At 41.9% G+C, this 14023-nt stretch overlaps 2 protein-coding genes across 3 annotated transcripts in view; both read right to left on the bottom strand.

The window, feature by feature from the left end:
• Nucleotides 1-14023, bottom strand: part of LOC121900313 (proteoglycan 4-like) — a 676357-nt gene that overhangs the window by 11827 nt on the left and 650507 nt on the right. The gene's annotated exons all lie outside the window — the stretch shown is intronic.
• cracd (capping protein inhibiting regulator of actin dynamics) lies at nucleotides 1521-13488 on the bottom strand. 2 transcript variants are annotated; one of them, XM_042416517.1, is made up of 9 exons: nucleotides 13409-13488; nucleotides 9291-9459; nucleotides 8610-8742; nucleotides 8369-8524; nucleotides 8050-8265; nucleotides 5556-7932; nucleotides 3118-3308; nucleotides 2866-3019; nucleotides 1521-1681 (listed from the first exon to the last, which is right to left on the bottom strand). In XM_042416517.1, the coding sequence occupies exons 1-9, from the start codon at nucleotides 13473-13475 to the stop codon at nucleotides 1521-1523; spliced, it is 3624 nt and encodes a 1207-aa protein (XP_042272451.1). In that variant the 5' UTR covers nucleotides 13476-13488. The 2 variants fall into 2 exon arrangements, with proteins under 2 accessions (XP_042272451.1, XP_042272452.1); XM_042416518.1 differs by having other exon boundaries at nucleotides 8050-8262.

Below are 14023 nucleotides of genomic sequence, written 5' to 3'. Positions count from 1 at the left end.
ACATCAGTATTTAATTTACATTATTCATAACATTTTGTATCTCTTAAGAATTTTCTCATGAATATCTCTAAGTGGGACAAAAAAGTGCAAATAATACCAAACTTTTTTTTTTTGTTACATATAACACTGCGTACACTACACTATTGTGCACGACCATAGTTAGAAACAGAATGACAAAGTGACTTGGGCCTCTTTCTGACCAAAGCTCTGTTAACGCCTTTGACTTACATACAGTACATACTTACATACATACAGATCATTAAGTGAGTGGCAGGAAATGAGAATGCTGGAGTTTTGTTTTTTGTTTTTGTTTTTTTCATTGAGGAAATGCTTACGTTATGTAAGATCGTATCACATTTACGAGGAAGTAATGGCATAAGCCTACAAACACAAGTGTGTTACAGGAATTGTATGTTACAGCAAGCAGGAAGTGTCTGTCTCCATAAGCAAAGCAAAAATCTAAGTTAGGCCATCACACAGCCGTGAGTGTAATGTGCAAGTTCACTGTAAATGCCCAGTAACACTTGTGGTCTTCAGTGCTGTGTTTAGGTGCACCCACCATGTGTGAACATGTTGCTTTACAAACAGATTCTGGTTACTTCTTAATGGCAAATTGTTCAATAGCTTCTTAGAAAGCTATCACAGTCGTCACGGACACAGTGAGCATTGTTATGCTAAGGTTTCGAGTATGAGTAAAAAAAAAAGGAAAAAAAAGGCTTCTTTTGTACATGACAAACAAGGCTCAGAGAAGAGATATACAGTATCATTTCAACATGGATAAATCCATTCCTTCACATAAATAATACCAACGAGGGAATACGGCAAAGAAGACGACTTAAACACTTCCATCAGCTGTCACGAAGCAGATTCAACAGGGTCATGTCGAGTTATTGTTTCTGGTAGCCCTTAAAATGCGATTCAGACAGTTACCCTCTGTTGATTAAACACTGTCATATGTCAAAACTTCATCTCTCTGATACAGAAGTGTCTCACCTCATATTGTGTTTAGTGAATTATTTATTTACAATCACGGTGACACAGTTGGCTACAAAATCAAAAAAATTGGGGTTGGCTATTGCAACAGCCAGCCATGGTTGTGATTGGCTGCTGAGGACTCTGCAGTCCCTGACTGCGACATGTTCATCATATCTGTGTCTTCTTGGGACATATATTTTGTGTGTTTGTATACAGAATGCGCATGCTCGCAACAATTGTTTACATATATCTGTGCAATTGTATTGGAGTATTTGAATGCGAAGCGCACTTTAACATGATAATAGTACCAGCCAGTGAAGGGTTAGAGTTACGAAGTGATGGAGGGCTCTACTTGTTTCACAGTCAGGAGGGTTTTCATGGTGAGTGATGAGATCTGGAGTTTGGGAGGGGAGGACAGGTGAAACTGACTCGGGGGGTGCTTCAGAGTCTGTGGGCAGTGTGCAGTCTTGATGCAGGCCAGAGCCCATTGTGGAGCTGGGGTTTGGGGGAGTTGGGGGGGTGGGGGGGGGGGTCTGTTGGGGGTGTTATTTGATGATCTGAGGACAGTCGCTCCAGGCTTTGGCCTTTCGTTTGGCCAAGGCCAGCCAGGCTGGCTCTGTAGACACCTGCGGAGAGTCACTGGAGGGGAAGCGCTTTGACACTTCCTTGACAGCAGGTGGCGATGGTGTAGAGTCTGCAATTTCAACTGAAACACCAAATCAAGGACAACATTTAGTTACAACTCTATCCTTTACATTGAACAGCCTTTTTATACTCATTTTACGTAAGTTTAAAGTCCCCCTCTAATCAAAAGTGTGTTTTGATTTTTGTTACTTCAGTTGGATGTTTGAGCTTCACTGTGCAGAATGATGTATGTACAGTTTGACACTAGAAGGCTGTTTTCACATTTATCTGCTTAAGGGGGAAATTTTCTCTTAAAGACATGTAGAGTTAAAGACATGTAGCGTACTAGCAGGATTTCTGACATCACAACTGGTTTGGAGCCAATCCTGGTCCAGTAGTGTGATGTGGAAACATGAAGCCTCCAGTGCACACACACTGAGAATGAACTTTACACTGAAGTAGCCATCTTACACCCAGCAGTTGAAGTGAAAAATATTTGCATATTCATAGATTATGTAACTTTCAATGATTTTTAATGAGGAAACTGAACCATTTTTGTGTAAAACAAAACTTACCTGAAAGAAATGAGCATAGTATTTTTATATGTTTTATATTTATAGGAGCTCATTTAGAAAATCGATTTAGCTTGTATTATATGAGGAACTTCTAATTAAGGCTGCAACTAACAATTATTTTCATTATCAATTAATCTTCTATTTATTTTTTTTGATAAGTCATTGGTCTATAAAACACCAGTAGGAAATGCCCAACACAATTTCCTGGAGCGAAAGATGATGTCATCATATATCTTGTTTTGTCTGACCAACAGTCCAAAACCCCCGAATATTCAATTTACTGTTATGTTAGACAAACAAAAGCAGCAAATTCTCACATTTAAGAACTTGGAACCATCAAACGTTTGCTATTTTTATTAGAAACATGACCCTAATGATTAATTGATTATCAAAATTAGTTGTTGATTAATTTTCCATTGACTATTATTGAAATATTTGAGTTAAATATTCTGTGATTATCTAGCCTATATATTGTCATAAAGTAGTGAAAAATGTCTAATTTTAGTAAAAGTGGCATCTTCAGATTGTTTCTTTTGTCTGACCAACAGTCCAAAAAGAAAAGCAGCAAATCCTCACATCTGAGAAGCTGGAACCAGTAATGTTTGGCATTTTTACTTGATAAATGACTTAAATGATTCATCAATTATCAAAGACTAATCTTGGCTGCGCTGTTGTACATGCAGGTTCTTACCAGTGACAGAGCTGGGTAAAGTGTTGGCTTTTTTCAGGTGTTCTCGGCGCTCAAATCGTCCCAGGAGGCTGTCGGGTCTCTTGGGTTCCTCTGGTGTCTGAGGTTTAGAACTGGGACTGGTGCTCCCACTTCCTTTGCTTTCTGTGGGGCTAACCTGCAAAAGAGATTTGCGATTGCTTGAGAGGAGGAAGACTATGTGCAATCAAGAGAAATATTAGAAAAGTGGGTAAAGAGTCAATCTAGGGCACATACGCTGTCTCTCTCTTTTGCTTGTTTTTCTGCCAGTTTGGCCTCTCTGTGGCTACGGCGGTCCTCTCGGTTCTGCTGCTGCTCCCTGAAGCCCTTCTGCTTCTGCAGTGCCAGTGTGATCCATAACGGCCCAGCTTCCTTCTCCTGAACCTTTGTGCTGTCCAGTGAGTGCCTGCTCTGTAGTGACGGTTTTTCTGCGGGGGAACACATGCATATTGGTAAACTGCTATAGCAGTGTATTGATTGAAGCTGATGATATTAGAGCCTGTACAAGTGAGTATTGGTACCAATACCAAAAATATACTATTTTCCATACCATGCTTTGAGAAATATAACAATATTTTTTAAGTCCCCCACCACCCAAAAATGTGTTTTTGTTTTTATTGTTCCTTCAGCTGAATGTTTGAGCTTCTCTGTGCAGAATGATGTATGTGCAGAGTTTGACACTAGAAGACTGTTTTCACATTCATCTGCTGAAAGTGGAAAGTTTCTCTGTGCTCACTGAAAATCCGATTTTAAGGGTTGAGCCTATGAGCATGATTTGTGACATCACAACTAGTTTGGAGCCAATCCTGGTCCACTATGCAACTTACACAAGTGTGATGTGAAAACTTGAAACCTTCAGTGCGCAAAAACTGAGAATGGACTTCATAATAAAGTATAAAACATCTTTTGAAATGAAAATACATTTGCATATTCATTGATTCTGGAATTTTTTTAATGAGGGAGAAGGAGTAGATGTCATTTTAAGGATTTTAACAAGATAAGTGAACAATAATTTGTGTCTGATATGGTTTTTACCAGGACTGCCAAATCTCATACATTGACCATGAGACTCATGCAATTGACACTTTTCACATGCTTTCACACCACACTTCCATTTTCTCATGCAGTGAAAAACAAATTCATAACTGATAACAGTGCAGCATGGAAAGACGACACTGACAGCGCACGGACAGATAAGACAGAGCAGCACAGAGCAACAGCAGCACTGTGCAGCAGCGAGTTATTCAGACCATCAAGGGAAAGTGAGGAATATACAAAGATCTGTTACTGTATATTGTAATGTATCCCTATGCATACTGCTCAGAGTAATCTCAGTCAGCAGCTCTTCTGGCAGCAGCACAGCATCTCTTCCTCTCCTCTTGCACTGTGCACATGCAGGTAGGAGTGAGAGTTACCAAGGTTAACAGGTGGCTGTTTTTTGACTTAAACCAAGACGTAAGGTGGTGTAGAAATGCAGGAAATTTGTTTTAAATTACAATTTGTTTCTGGTGGAGGACCCCCAGAACCTCCCCCTAATGATGTATCTTTCTAAATTTGCTCCCCCATTTTAAAACATAACCAGGCATCCATAGACCTGAGAGACTGAAATGGGGAATGTCAGATGATGGGAGCAACTTGATGAGGAACATAGATCTTTCTTATCCTATGTTTTGAAGAAAAATATGTGTAATACCTGGAGTGAATATCAAAAATGCTATCCAATAAACACAAATTAGCAAAAAGAAAAAGTCTTACGAACCAAGTGTTGGTTCGTAAGGTCAGAGAGAGGTCAAGTGAGTCAATTTACCATGAATAATGCTCATTTATTATGAACAGCTTGGAGTGAGATTTGTTCCCAGGGGAAGTCAAAAGTTGGCAGCCCTGTTTTTACACAAAAAAAGTTCAAAGTAGAGTGTTTTATATAAATCTTAAAACATGTCTGGAGGGGATCTTTAACAAAACCCTTTTTTAAATTTGCAAATGAAGCCAACTTTATAGTGGATTTTGTTAAGCCAGCTGTTTCCTGTCCCCGGTCTTTATGCTAAGCTAAGCTAACAGCTGCTGGCTGTAGCTGTATTTTTACAGAACAGACAGAAGAGTGGTATCGATCTTCTCATCTAACTTTGGCAAGAAAGCCAAGAAACGTATTCCTCAAAATGTCAAACTTTTTCTTTAAGCCATGCAGAGACCATTGACTGTATATAAATATGGACATGTGTCTCCACTTTCTACCGCTACGCAAAAGTGAAGCCAAAATATCTCCTTTCCGGGAGCTGCCATCTTGCTTTTGTGATGCCATTTGAAGCCAGAGCTAATTGGAGCAAATAACTAATTAAAAACAAACAACAAAACATTTTTATCAGAAAAATGAGCCCTTGGACAAACATCAGGGTGATAAGATCTACCTAAAATGATAGAATCTATCTTTGGGAAAAGTTAATTTGACGTGAACTTTCATGTTTTAGTTTGGCTCATGACCCATCCACTAACATGGAGGGGGCCAGATTTATGACCTATACTGCAACCAGCCACCAAGGGGCAATCACACTGTTTTGGCTTCACTTTTGGGGAGCTGTCATGACGTCCATCTCTATATACAATCAATGGTAGAGACACAAGACCTTAATTTCCTGATCCGCACTAACAACACAGTGCCTGATCAAAGTGACACTGACCTCTCTTGATGATATCTGTCTTTCTGTCCACCTTCTCTCTCCAGGGGATGTTAATGGAGGGGAAGAAGGATCTCTTCTCTTTCGGCTCCTCTTCCCCTTGGATCTGGCCATGGCTGCTCCTCTGCAACTGGGCCACTGCTGATGGTTCCTCACTCCTGTTCGTCTGCTCCTGGCTGGGGGAATCTGCGCCCCCAGTTCTCTGAACTGAGTGAATGGCATCACTGGGAGTGCCATGAACCACTTTAGGTAACGGCGATGGGGGAGGTGTCGGAACTGCTCCAGTAGGTTTGGGTGATGTGGTTGGTCTTCGGTAGAGCGGTGGCTTTGAAAGCACCTTCTCACCTTCACTGTGTGCAGTCGGGCTGGCAGACTTGCCTGATTTAGCCCGAGGGATGGCGGGGGAGGCAGATGCATGTATGTACTTGCCGACCACACCGTCTTTCTGAGGCGATGCAGGACTTGATTTGTCAGAAAAGACAGAGGAAGCATCAGAGTCTGGCTCCATGGGGGTGAGAGGTGAAGGGACACCATCAAAGCTGTCCCCTGCACTGTAGCGTTTCTTCCTTTTCTCTGTGGACTGTTCATTGTGAAAGCGGAGGGAGTAGTTGGTCCTCCTCAGCTTAATGCCAAAAGGTGAGGGCTTATCCTCACTTCCTGGGCCCTGCTCCTCTCCCTCCTCTCTGCTTTCAGACACCTCTGTCTCACTGTGACCTCTGCTCTTCATCTCTGGCCCCTCGGGTTTGGCTCCAGGGCTGGGAACTAGGAAGGAAGGGAGGTCTTTGGCAAACATACACTCCTCTGACCCTCTTTCTACGATGCGGACAGTTTTACTCGTCCTGTTTTGAGGTTTACTGGTTGGAGCTGGCGAGGATGCGGTGGGGCTATCAGACGGAGGAGCTTCCTCTCCTGCTTCTTTGTCATCTGCAGTGAACACCTCAGAGTTTCTGTTTGAATCTCCAAACTTCTTCTTTGCAGGGGTGATGGAGAACTTGGCGTTGGCTGACATTGTCTTCCTGAGGTTCGTGTGGGAAAACGGAGGCTGTTCTTCACTGCTGGGCTGAGGCTGGCTTCTGCTCGGTTCTGGGTACTCGTCATACTTCCCCTCCTCTACTCCCTTGAATATCTTCGATCTGATACTAGCCCACTCTGCCAGGACGGCAGCACTGGACTGGTCTGTAGAGAGCGAGGACTCATTGAGTGATTTGGTTTTGCCAGACTTGCGGTCTGGTGAAGTCTTGCTCTTGGTTGGCGGTGTTCCCTGGGCCTTTTTATCCTCTCCCAGACCCAGCAGAGACTTGCAAGCGGTATCTTTGATCTGGTCCAAATTGACAGCTGTCCCACAGAGCTGGGCACCTGTCACCAGGATGGCTGTGTGGGGGACATATGGAGATGTTGGCAGGTTGGGGGAGTCTGGTCCTTCAGAGGAGGAGGCCTTAGCGCCTTCCCTCTGATCAGCTACAGCACCGTTCTGGTGGCTGGAGGTCGGCGTAACAGGTGTCAGGTTGACCTTCTGGAACAAAATCTGGTTTTCTCCAGAGGAAACTTTGAAAGAGAAAGGCCTCTGTCTCTCCTCCATCTCTCTCCAGCGCAGCTCCTCAGCTCTCCTCTGCCTCTCCTGTGGATCTGAGCTGCCATCCGGATTCTCTAAAGACAGCCTCTTTTGCTCCTCTTCTTCCTCCTTTCTCATTCTCTCCTCTGCTTCCATTTTTTTCTTTTCTTCAATCTCTTGCAACCTCTGCTTTTCTGCTTCCTCCTTTTCCTTCCTTTCCTCTTCCTCTCTTAGCCTCTCCAAACGTAGACGCTCAGCCTCAAGCTCCTCCTGCCTTCTCGCTTCCTCTTCCTCCTCCTCCCGCTTCTTTCTCTCCTCATCTTTTCTCCTCTGCTCTTCCAGTCGTCTCATCTCCTCCTCCTCCTCCTCCTCCCGCTGTCGGCGCTCCTGCTCTTCTCGCATCCTCTTTTCCTCTTCCTCTTTCCACATCTGCTCTTCCTCCTCTCGCCGCCTCCTTTCTTCCTCTTCCCTGATCCTTCTCTCCTCTTCCTCCCTGCTCCTTCTCTCTGCCTCCTCCCGAATCCTTCTTTCTTCCTCCTCTTTACGGATGCGCTCCTCCTCCTGCTGTTTACGACACCTCTCCTCCTCCAGTTCACGCAACCTCAGCTCCTCTGCCCTCTTCCTTCTCTCCTCTTCCTCCTGTCTGAACCTCTGTTCCTCCAGCTTCCTCTTTGTTTCTTGTATTTCCTCCTCATGGAGTCTCTGTTTCTTCAAGCTTTCAAGGGACTCAACCCATTCAACAGATGTCCTGTGCCGATCGTCTGTGGAGACGCCTGCTGCCTCAAGATCCTCTAGCAGCACACCAGGAATAGATACCTCTTGGAGATCCTGGGGAAGTGGAAGTATGATTATTTTTTTCTTAACCACAACAGAGGTTGGGAAATCTCACAGATTGAGTCAACAATATGCTAAGATCCTCACAATCTGACTATAGCTCTGGCTCACCTGTGTAAACCGCCGGTGCTTGCGGGAAACCCTCTGATTTTTCGGTTTGACAGACAATTTATGCTTGGCGGCAGTGTTGTCTAAGCGAGGAACAGACTGCGGGACAGCATCCAGGTTGATAGACTCGATCGTACCAGTAGGTGGAAGAACTCGTTTGGACCTCAAGGACTTCATTGGGGTGGTGTGCAGTCCTGCTTGTTGGGTCTCCTGGACCTGCTTTTGTTCCAATAACAAAGCATTTACTTACTGATACACATCTCAGTCTCACTACTTTCAAAACTAAACCAAATTGTCACCAGTATAAGTTAACAAGTGTTACCTTTGGCTCTGTTTTTGCTGGCTCGACTTCTACCTGCGCCATCACCTTCAGAGGGCTCCGGGGAACCTCTTCCTCGTCTGAACTACCCTCATCTCCCTCACTTCTCCTCAGAGAGGGAGGCTTCTGGCCGAACTTTATACCTTGTGCTATCTGCCTCTGTGATCAACAATAAAGGTTGCATGTTAATTCTCTATATAGACAGAAGAGAGCTGATCTGAGTGCACATTGCATTAAGGCCTACCTGCAGATTCCTAACTTTATCAGACACGTTTTCCTGGGACATCGTGTGATCTGGACTGGGCTCCGTTGCCGGCTCCTCCGGAATAAAGATACTGTCGTGTGAGAGAGCTCGAGATCCGATGGGACTGAACTCTCTGCAGAATAACAAGAGTGTCTTCAGTGTAGCAACATAACATTACTGTCAGTCATTCATTCATTTATCATGCGCAGGGCTGTAGTATCGCTCCCTAAGTCATTTTACACAAAGAAATGAATGACCTCTTTACACACCAGTAGTTTCCGCACATTGATTGAAGGCTCAAATCATGTTGATCCTTTTATGAGGTGTATTTGAACAGGGCCTCACCCTTTTCTCAACAGATTGCGTAACCACAACTTGCAATGTTTATGAGAGGCTATTTTAGCACTTTCATTTTTCTGAGAGGTATGAATGGATACCCAAAGAGAAAACAAAAAAGAATTTGATAAGAAGCAAAGTTGTTTCTTGGATAAAATTGGTTTAAGAAGATATAAAAGGTCACTATCTGAATGAAAGTGATAAGAAATTTTCAAACTTCCTGTAGATACAAAAAATTATTGATAAGACATGGTTGCAGCTTTTATTAGTGACAATAAAAATCGCACGTGGAAAAGCTCAGTTATAAAAACATGTGTAAATATGAAATTCGACCTATGTTCTTACCTCAGATTTTGATTGGGCTCCTCATTGTCAGATACAACTCCATTGCACACTTCCCCAGTAGAAAAACTCGCCTTTAGCTCTGCTCCATCAAAGCCCACTTTCGTCTCACGCTTCTTCTTCTTCCCAAACAGTCTTCTGAAGGGCTGGAATTTGCCCTGTCGCCTTCTCTCTGTTGGCAAAGATAATAGATGATAACCACGACTACTTGCAATCAGATCTTCAATCTTTGTATCTCGCCCTCAAGCGAGTTACAAGCAGCACAGTGCCTATGGGTGTGTCTTTATGTGTCTGCATGTTAGGTAGTGAAATGCAATTGATTGAATGAACAGAAAATAAATCAAAATAGCAGATGGAATAAGAAGAAAACCTTGGCTCTTTGGTTCATACTTACTCATATATACAGGAAGTGGAAAAGACAAACACCACGCATAAAAACGGAGCACCCACAGCCATAGCAGCTTTAGAAATATGGTGATCAAATCCTTGAATTACTGACTAAAAATAAGCAAAGTCCATGATTGGTTCTGAGAGAAAGGACAGCAGTGAAAACCCACCATGACCCTCATGGCTTAAGGAGTTCCTGTGAAATGTGTGACTCACATCATGTTTTACCTGCAGTATTTGAGCAACACTTCAATAGATAACAACTTTCCAAGTTATACATGTGTATTATCTGATGCAAAACCAAAGGGAGTATGTTTTTTTAAAGATTTTTTTTTGAAGAGCAGACAGAAAACAAGGGGAGAGAGAGGGGGTTATGACATGCAACAAAGGTCCCAAGCCAGAATCCAGGGACATTGTGGTTATATGGCATGGACTGTAAACATTAGGCAACCAGGGTGCCAGGAGTACTCTTTTATTGCTACTTACAGGCACATATCACAGCAAATCACTCTGGCAACCTCTCTGATCTGTTGGTCAGTGAGATAACTCCATCTCAGTTAAATTATTACAAACTGTTTTATGAAGAGCAACATGCTACCAAATATTTAAAAAGTATGTTCACAATTAACTTGCGTAGTAAAACAAAAGTTGTAAAAAGCCATTTTCAGATAATTGCTGGTTCAAGGATGTACTGAGTTCATGGCTGCACAACAGTGCCTTGAATGAAACTGGTTGATATCTTTATTTCTTCATTATCCCTCATACCAGAAAGTTATAAACTCTTATACATAAGCTAAACTTTCCCATGTGCAAAAGCCTCAGGATCCCAAAGAAAATGTAAACAGATATCTCTTTACTTCATTTCAAAATGTAATAGTGAACTTTTCTGCTTTGTCTGCCTGTGTAAGTCCGGCAGCATGTTTTGTTTTTGTCTGTGTATTTATTTGTGTGTCTGAGTACTTGTGGAGGTCCACTGGATGACCAAAGTGGGTGAGGTTACAGAGCTACAAAGTTACTCTACACCACTGTGCAGACAGGCGTTCTCAGGGCTCTGTGGGTATCCCTTTCAGAGCTATAAGTAGCAACTGGTGTGGGATTTCACTTCGCATGCTGCTCACTATACCAGAGGCATCATGGGAAATGATACAGTAAACTCATTTCCCCACTTAGATCCTTGACTCTGAAGTTCAAGTTTTGTATATGAGTTTATATTGAGCAATTTAATATAAAAACTGGCAAAGTTGTGAATTTATGATTTATTTGCTGTCTTTGATTGACTGAGTACACAATTTGTTTATATAAGATAGGACAATGCCCAGGTTTAATTAAAATGGAATGCTTTTATCCTTAGAGTCTGAGTAGCACAGCAAACAATCAATAGAAGTCAATTACCTCTACGAAGACTACATTATCAGTCTTAACCATATCTGTGATGTCGTCTGGGCATCTCACTAAACCAAAACTGTCCACAATGTACTCATATACTTATGACAAATGTGACAGATGCCACAACCACAGTTGCAGTTAAACTTCAATCATTAGACAGAATTAACTTTGTTGGAAATCTCCTATGCCTCCAACTTCCTCTTAATGCCTTGAAGATGTAATTTTATTTTAATTAAATTGGAGAAAATTACATTTTTAAATGGTAATGCTTCTCAACTAATTTTAAGAAATAGATACCATATATTTTCTTTGCTAAACAAACAACCTGCTAATCTGCTGATTATTCTCTTGATTAATAGATTAGTCCTTTGCTTAAATGTCAGGAAGAAAATTTCAGAAAGTATTAGGAAGTGCCCATTTCAAGTTGATTACTATGTCCTACAGTCTACAACCCAAAGATATTCAGCCCATGATCATATGGGACAAGAAAGTGTGGTTTATCTTTACATTTGAGTGACTGGAACTAAGGAATATTTGGCATTTTCTTCTTGAGAAATGGCTTTGCTTTGTTTTCTTTTCATTTTGCTGTTAGTGTCTTGTCCTCCTTTTCTTTTCATTTTTGTCAATTTTTATTTTGGACTGGGATGTTTTGATCAGGACAGAGATATTATAAAATTGGGTTAGATATAAATCTGTGAGTCTTATGTGGGAATGAAATTACTTAAGTGGCAGGAAAATGAGAGCGAAAAAGGGGAGAAGTCTTTATGGAATTGTTTTTTGTATCTCTTTCAATAAAATATGTTGAAAAAAATATTAAGAATCTGTGCATGTTGAGTCTGGGATTTGAGGGACTTTATCAGTAGCTTTGCTTATCACTTGACAATCACATTAAAAACAAATCTGCCTTTTGTTTTCATAGATTTATGTGTTTACATAGAGCACTGATGAAATTGATGACACGCTCACTACTCTGTCAGACCCACTCTGTCTGTCAGAGCAGTAAATGATATTATGCTGTGACGCTGATGTTTTGTTTCCCTGCAGCATGCTCTCCCAGCATCAGAGCCCGTCCAGTGTTTCTACTCTGTTACAAAGCCCATAATGCACTGCCGTGGGCATGCTCACACACTCATGCGTGAAACGTGAAAGGACACTTTTTTCAGTAGTGTAGACGATTCAGCTGCAGCAGCAGCAGCAGCAGCAGCAGCAGCAGGACTCCACTCCCAACCTAACACTAGGGTTAACTCTTGCTTCCTGTATGTTTGTAGTTCATTGTGGTTTGACCCTGGTCCTCTACAGTCAGACCCCTGCTGGTTTTTCATTCTAGCCATCTGATCAGGAAATATTTCACATCTGGTAAAGGCAAATTAACTAGCTGGGGGAGGGGAAAACCAGCGGGAGTGTGGCTCCTAAGAATTGCTTTTGAATTCTACTTATTGCACAAATCAAAGGTAAAATGCAGACAATGCAGCAGCTCACAACTCTAATAACAATACAGTCAGCAAGGTAACATTTAGGGTGTTGTGGAGTAAATTAATGGATTTTCTATGTCATTAAATAAACAATTCAACATTTAAGGAAATGCAGAGAATTAGAAGAGAAGATCTGTCCAGTAAATATAAAGCCAGCAACCAGTTAGCCTAGCTTAGCATAAAGACTGGCTATTTCTTGGCTTTGAGTTATTGTTTTTACACTTTGGTTTTGTACAGATTTGTAGCTGTTGGACAGAGTGAGGCTAGCTCTTCCCACCTGTTTACAGTCTTTCTGCTAAGCTAAGTTAACCAACTGCTGGCTGTAGCCTTATACTTAACAGACAGATATGACAGTGGTATCAATTCCCTCATCTACTTCTCCACCAGAAAGCGAATTCACACATTTCCCAAAATGTTGGACTATTCCTTTAACACTGAACTTTAGGCCTTTAACTACTGAATGCTGTCTCTTGCAATTCCAGGACACAAATGGGGCTTCTTGACATTTTGATATTAACGTGTTGTTTTTCTTTTCTTTACACTATTGATCAAAATCAATGCTACATAGATTCATCACGGACCCTGATGAAATGCTATCTAAAAACTGTTTAAAGGGATAAAATAGAGGTTAGTGAAGTAGAGAAGTTAGAAATGTGGACACAGCAAACCACTAGCAAATCTAAAGGCTTCTGTAAATCTCTTCTATCATTTCAAACCCATCACCACACCATGCAGTTCTTAAAGAGACGGTGAAAAAAAGAGCATTACACTGAGGCTAACAGAGGTCATGTCATCCTCATGATGTTATCACTGACTCTGTTTTAAGCACTGTCTCTTTAAGATGTATCTAAAAGCACTCATTTTTTTCCTATTTACCTTGGCCTTTGGATTCGGTTACCTCTAAATGCATGTCATGCTTAGTTTCCGTGGCGTCTGTTGCCATGGTCACGGCACACCTTGGCTGCGGTGAGAGAAGAGGGAAGTGAGCATGGGGACGATGCTTTAGTGCAGGTTTAAAAGGAGCAAGTGTGAGCTTTTAATGGAGGGAAGAGAGGGGAGCAGCCCAGACTGAGAGGAGACAAACATGAGAGATCAGGAGAGGGGCGCTGAACATTGACTGTGCTCGAGCTGAGCTGCAGTTTCACTTTCACGTCTTGCTTTTTATTTTGCTCTCCATCACCTCTAGCTTTATCATCAAAAAGCTCAGCTTTGGTAGCTCTTGATGAACTGCTTGTCTGGGGCACAATAAAGCCTGTGATGTTTTAAAATCAAAATGTGCCCTCTGAGGCCACTCTGTTGTGGCTTGTTGGTGTAGAAATAGTGATATTAAAAAGTCAGCAGTACATCTGAAACAACTAGTGGTTGGGGGATGCAGGTAGTACAGAAATTAAAGACAAAAAAAAAAATCATCCACTTCTTTTATAGCGGCTGAGCTGATTATGTTCACTCTCCGTTTGATGACCCTTGGCTCAGTCCAATGATTAGAGATCT

Source organism: Thunnus maccoyii, chromosome 7, assembly GCF_910596095.1.
Source record: "Thunnus maccoyii chromosome 7, fThuMac1.1, whole genome shotgun sequence".
Lineage (NCBI taxonomy): Eukaryota > Metazoa > Chordata > Actinopteri > Scombriformes > Scombridae > Thunnus > Thunnus maccoyii.
Note: the sequence above shows the minus strand (reverse complement) of the source record. Positions and strands in the feature narration are given on the sequence as shown.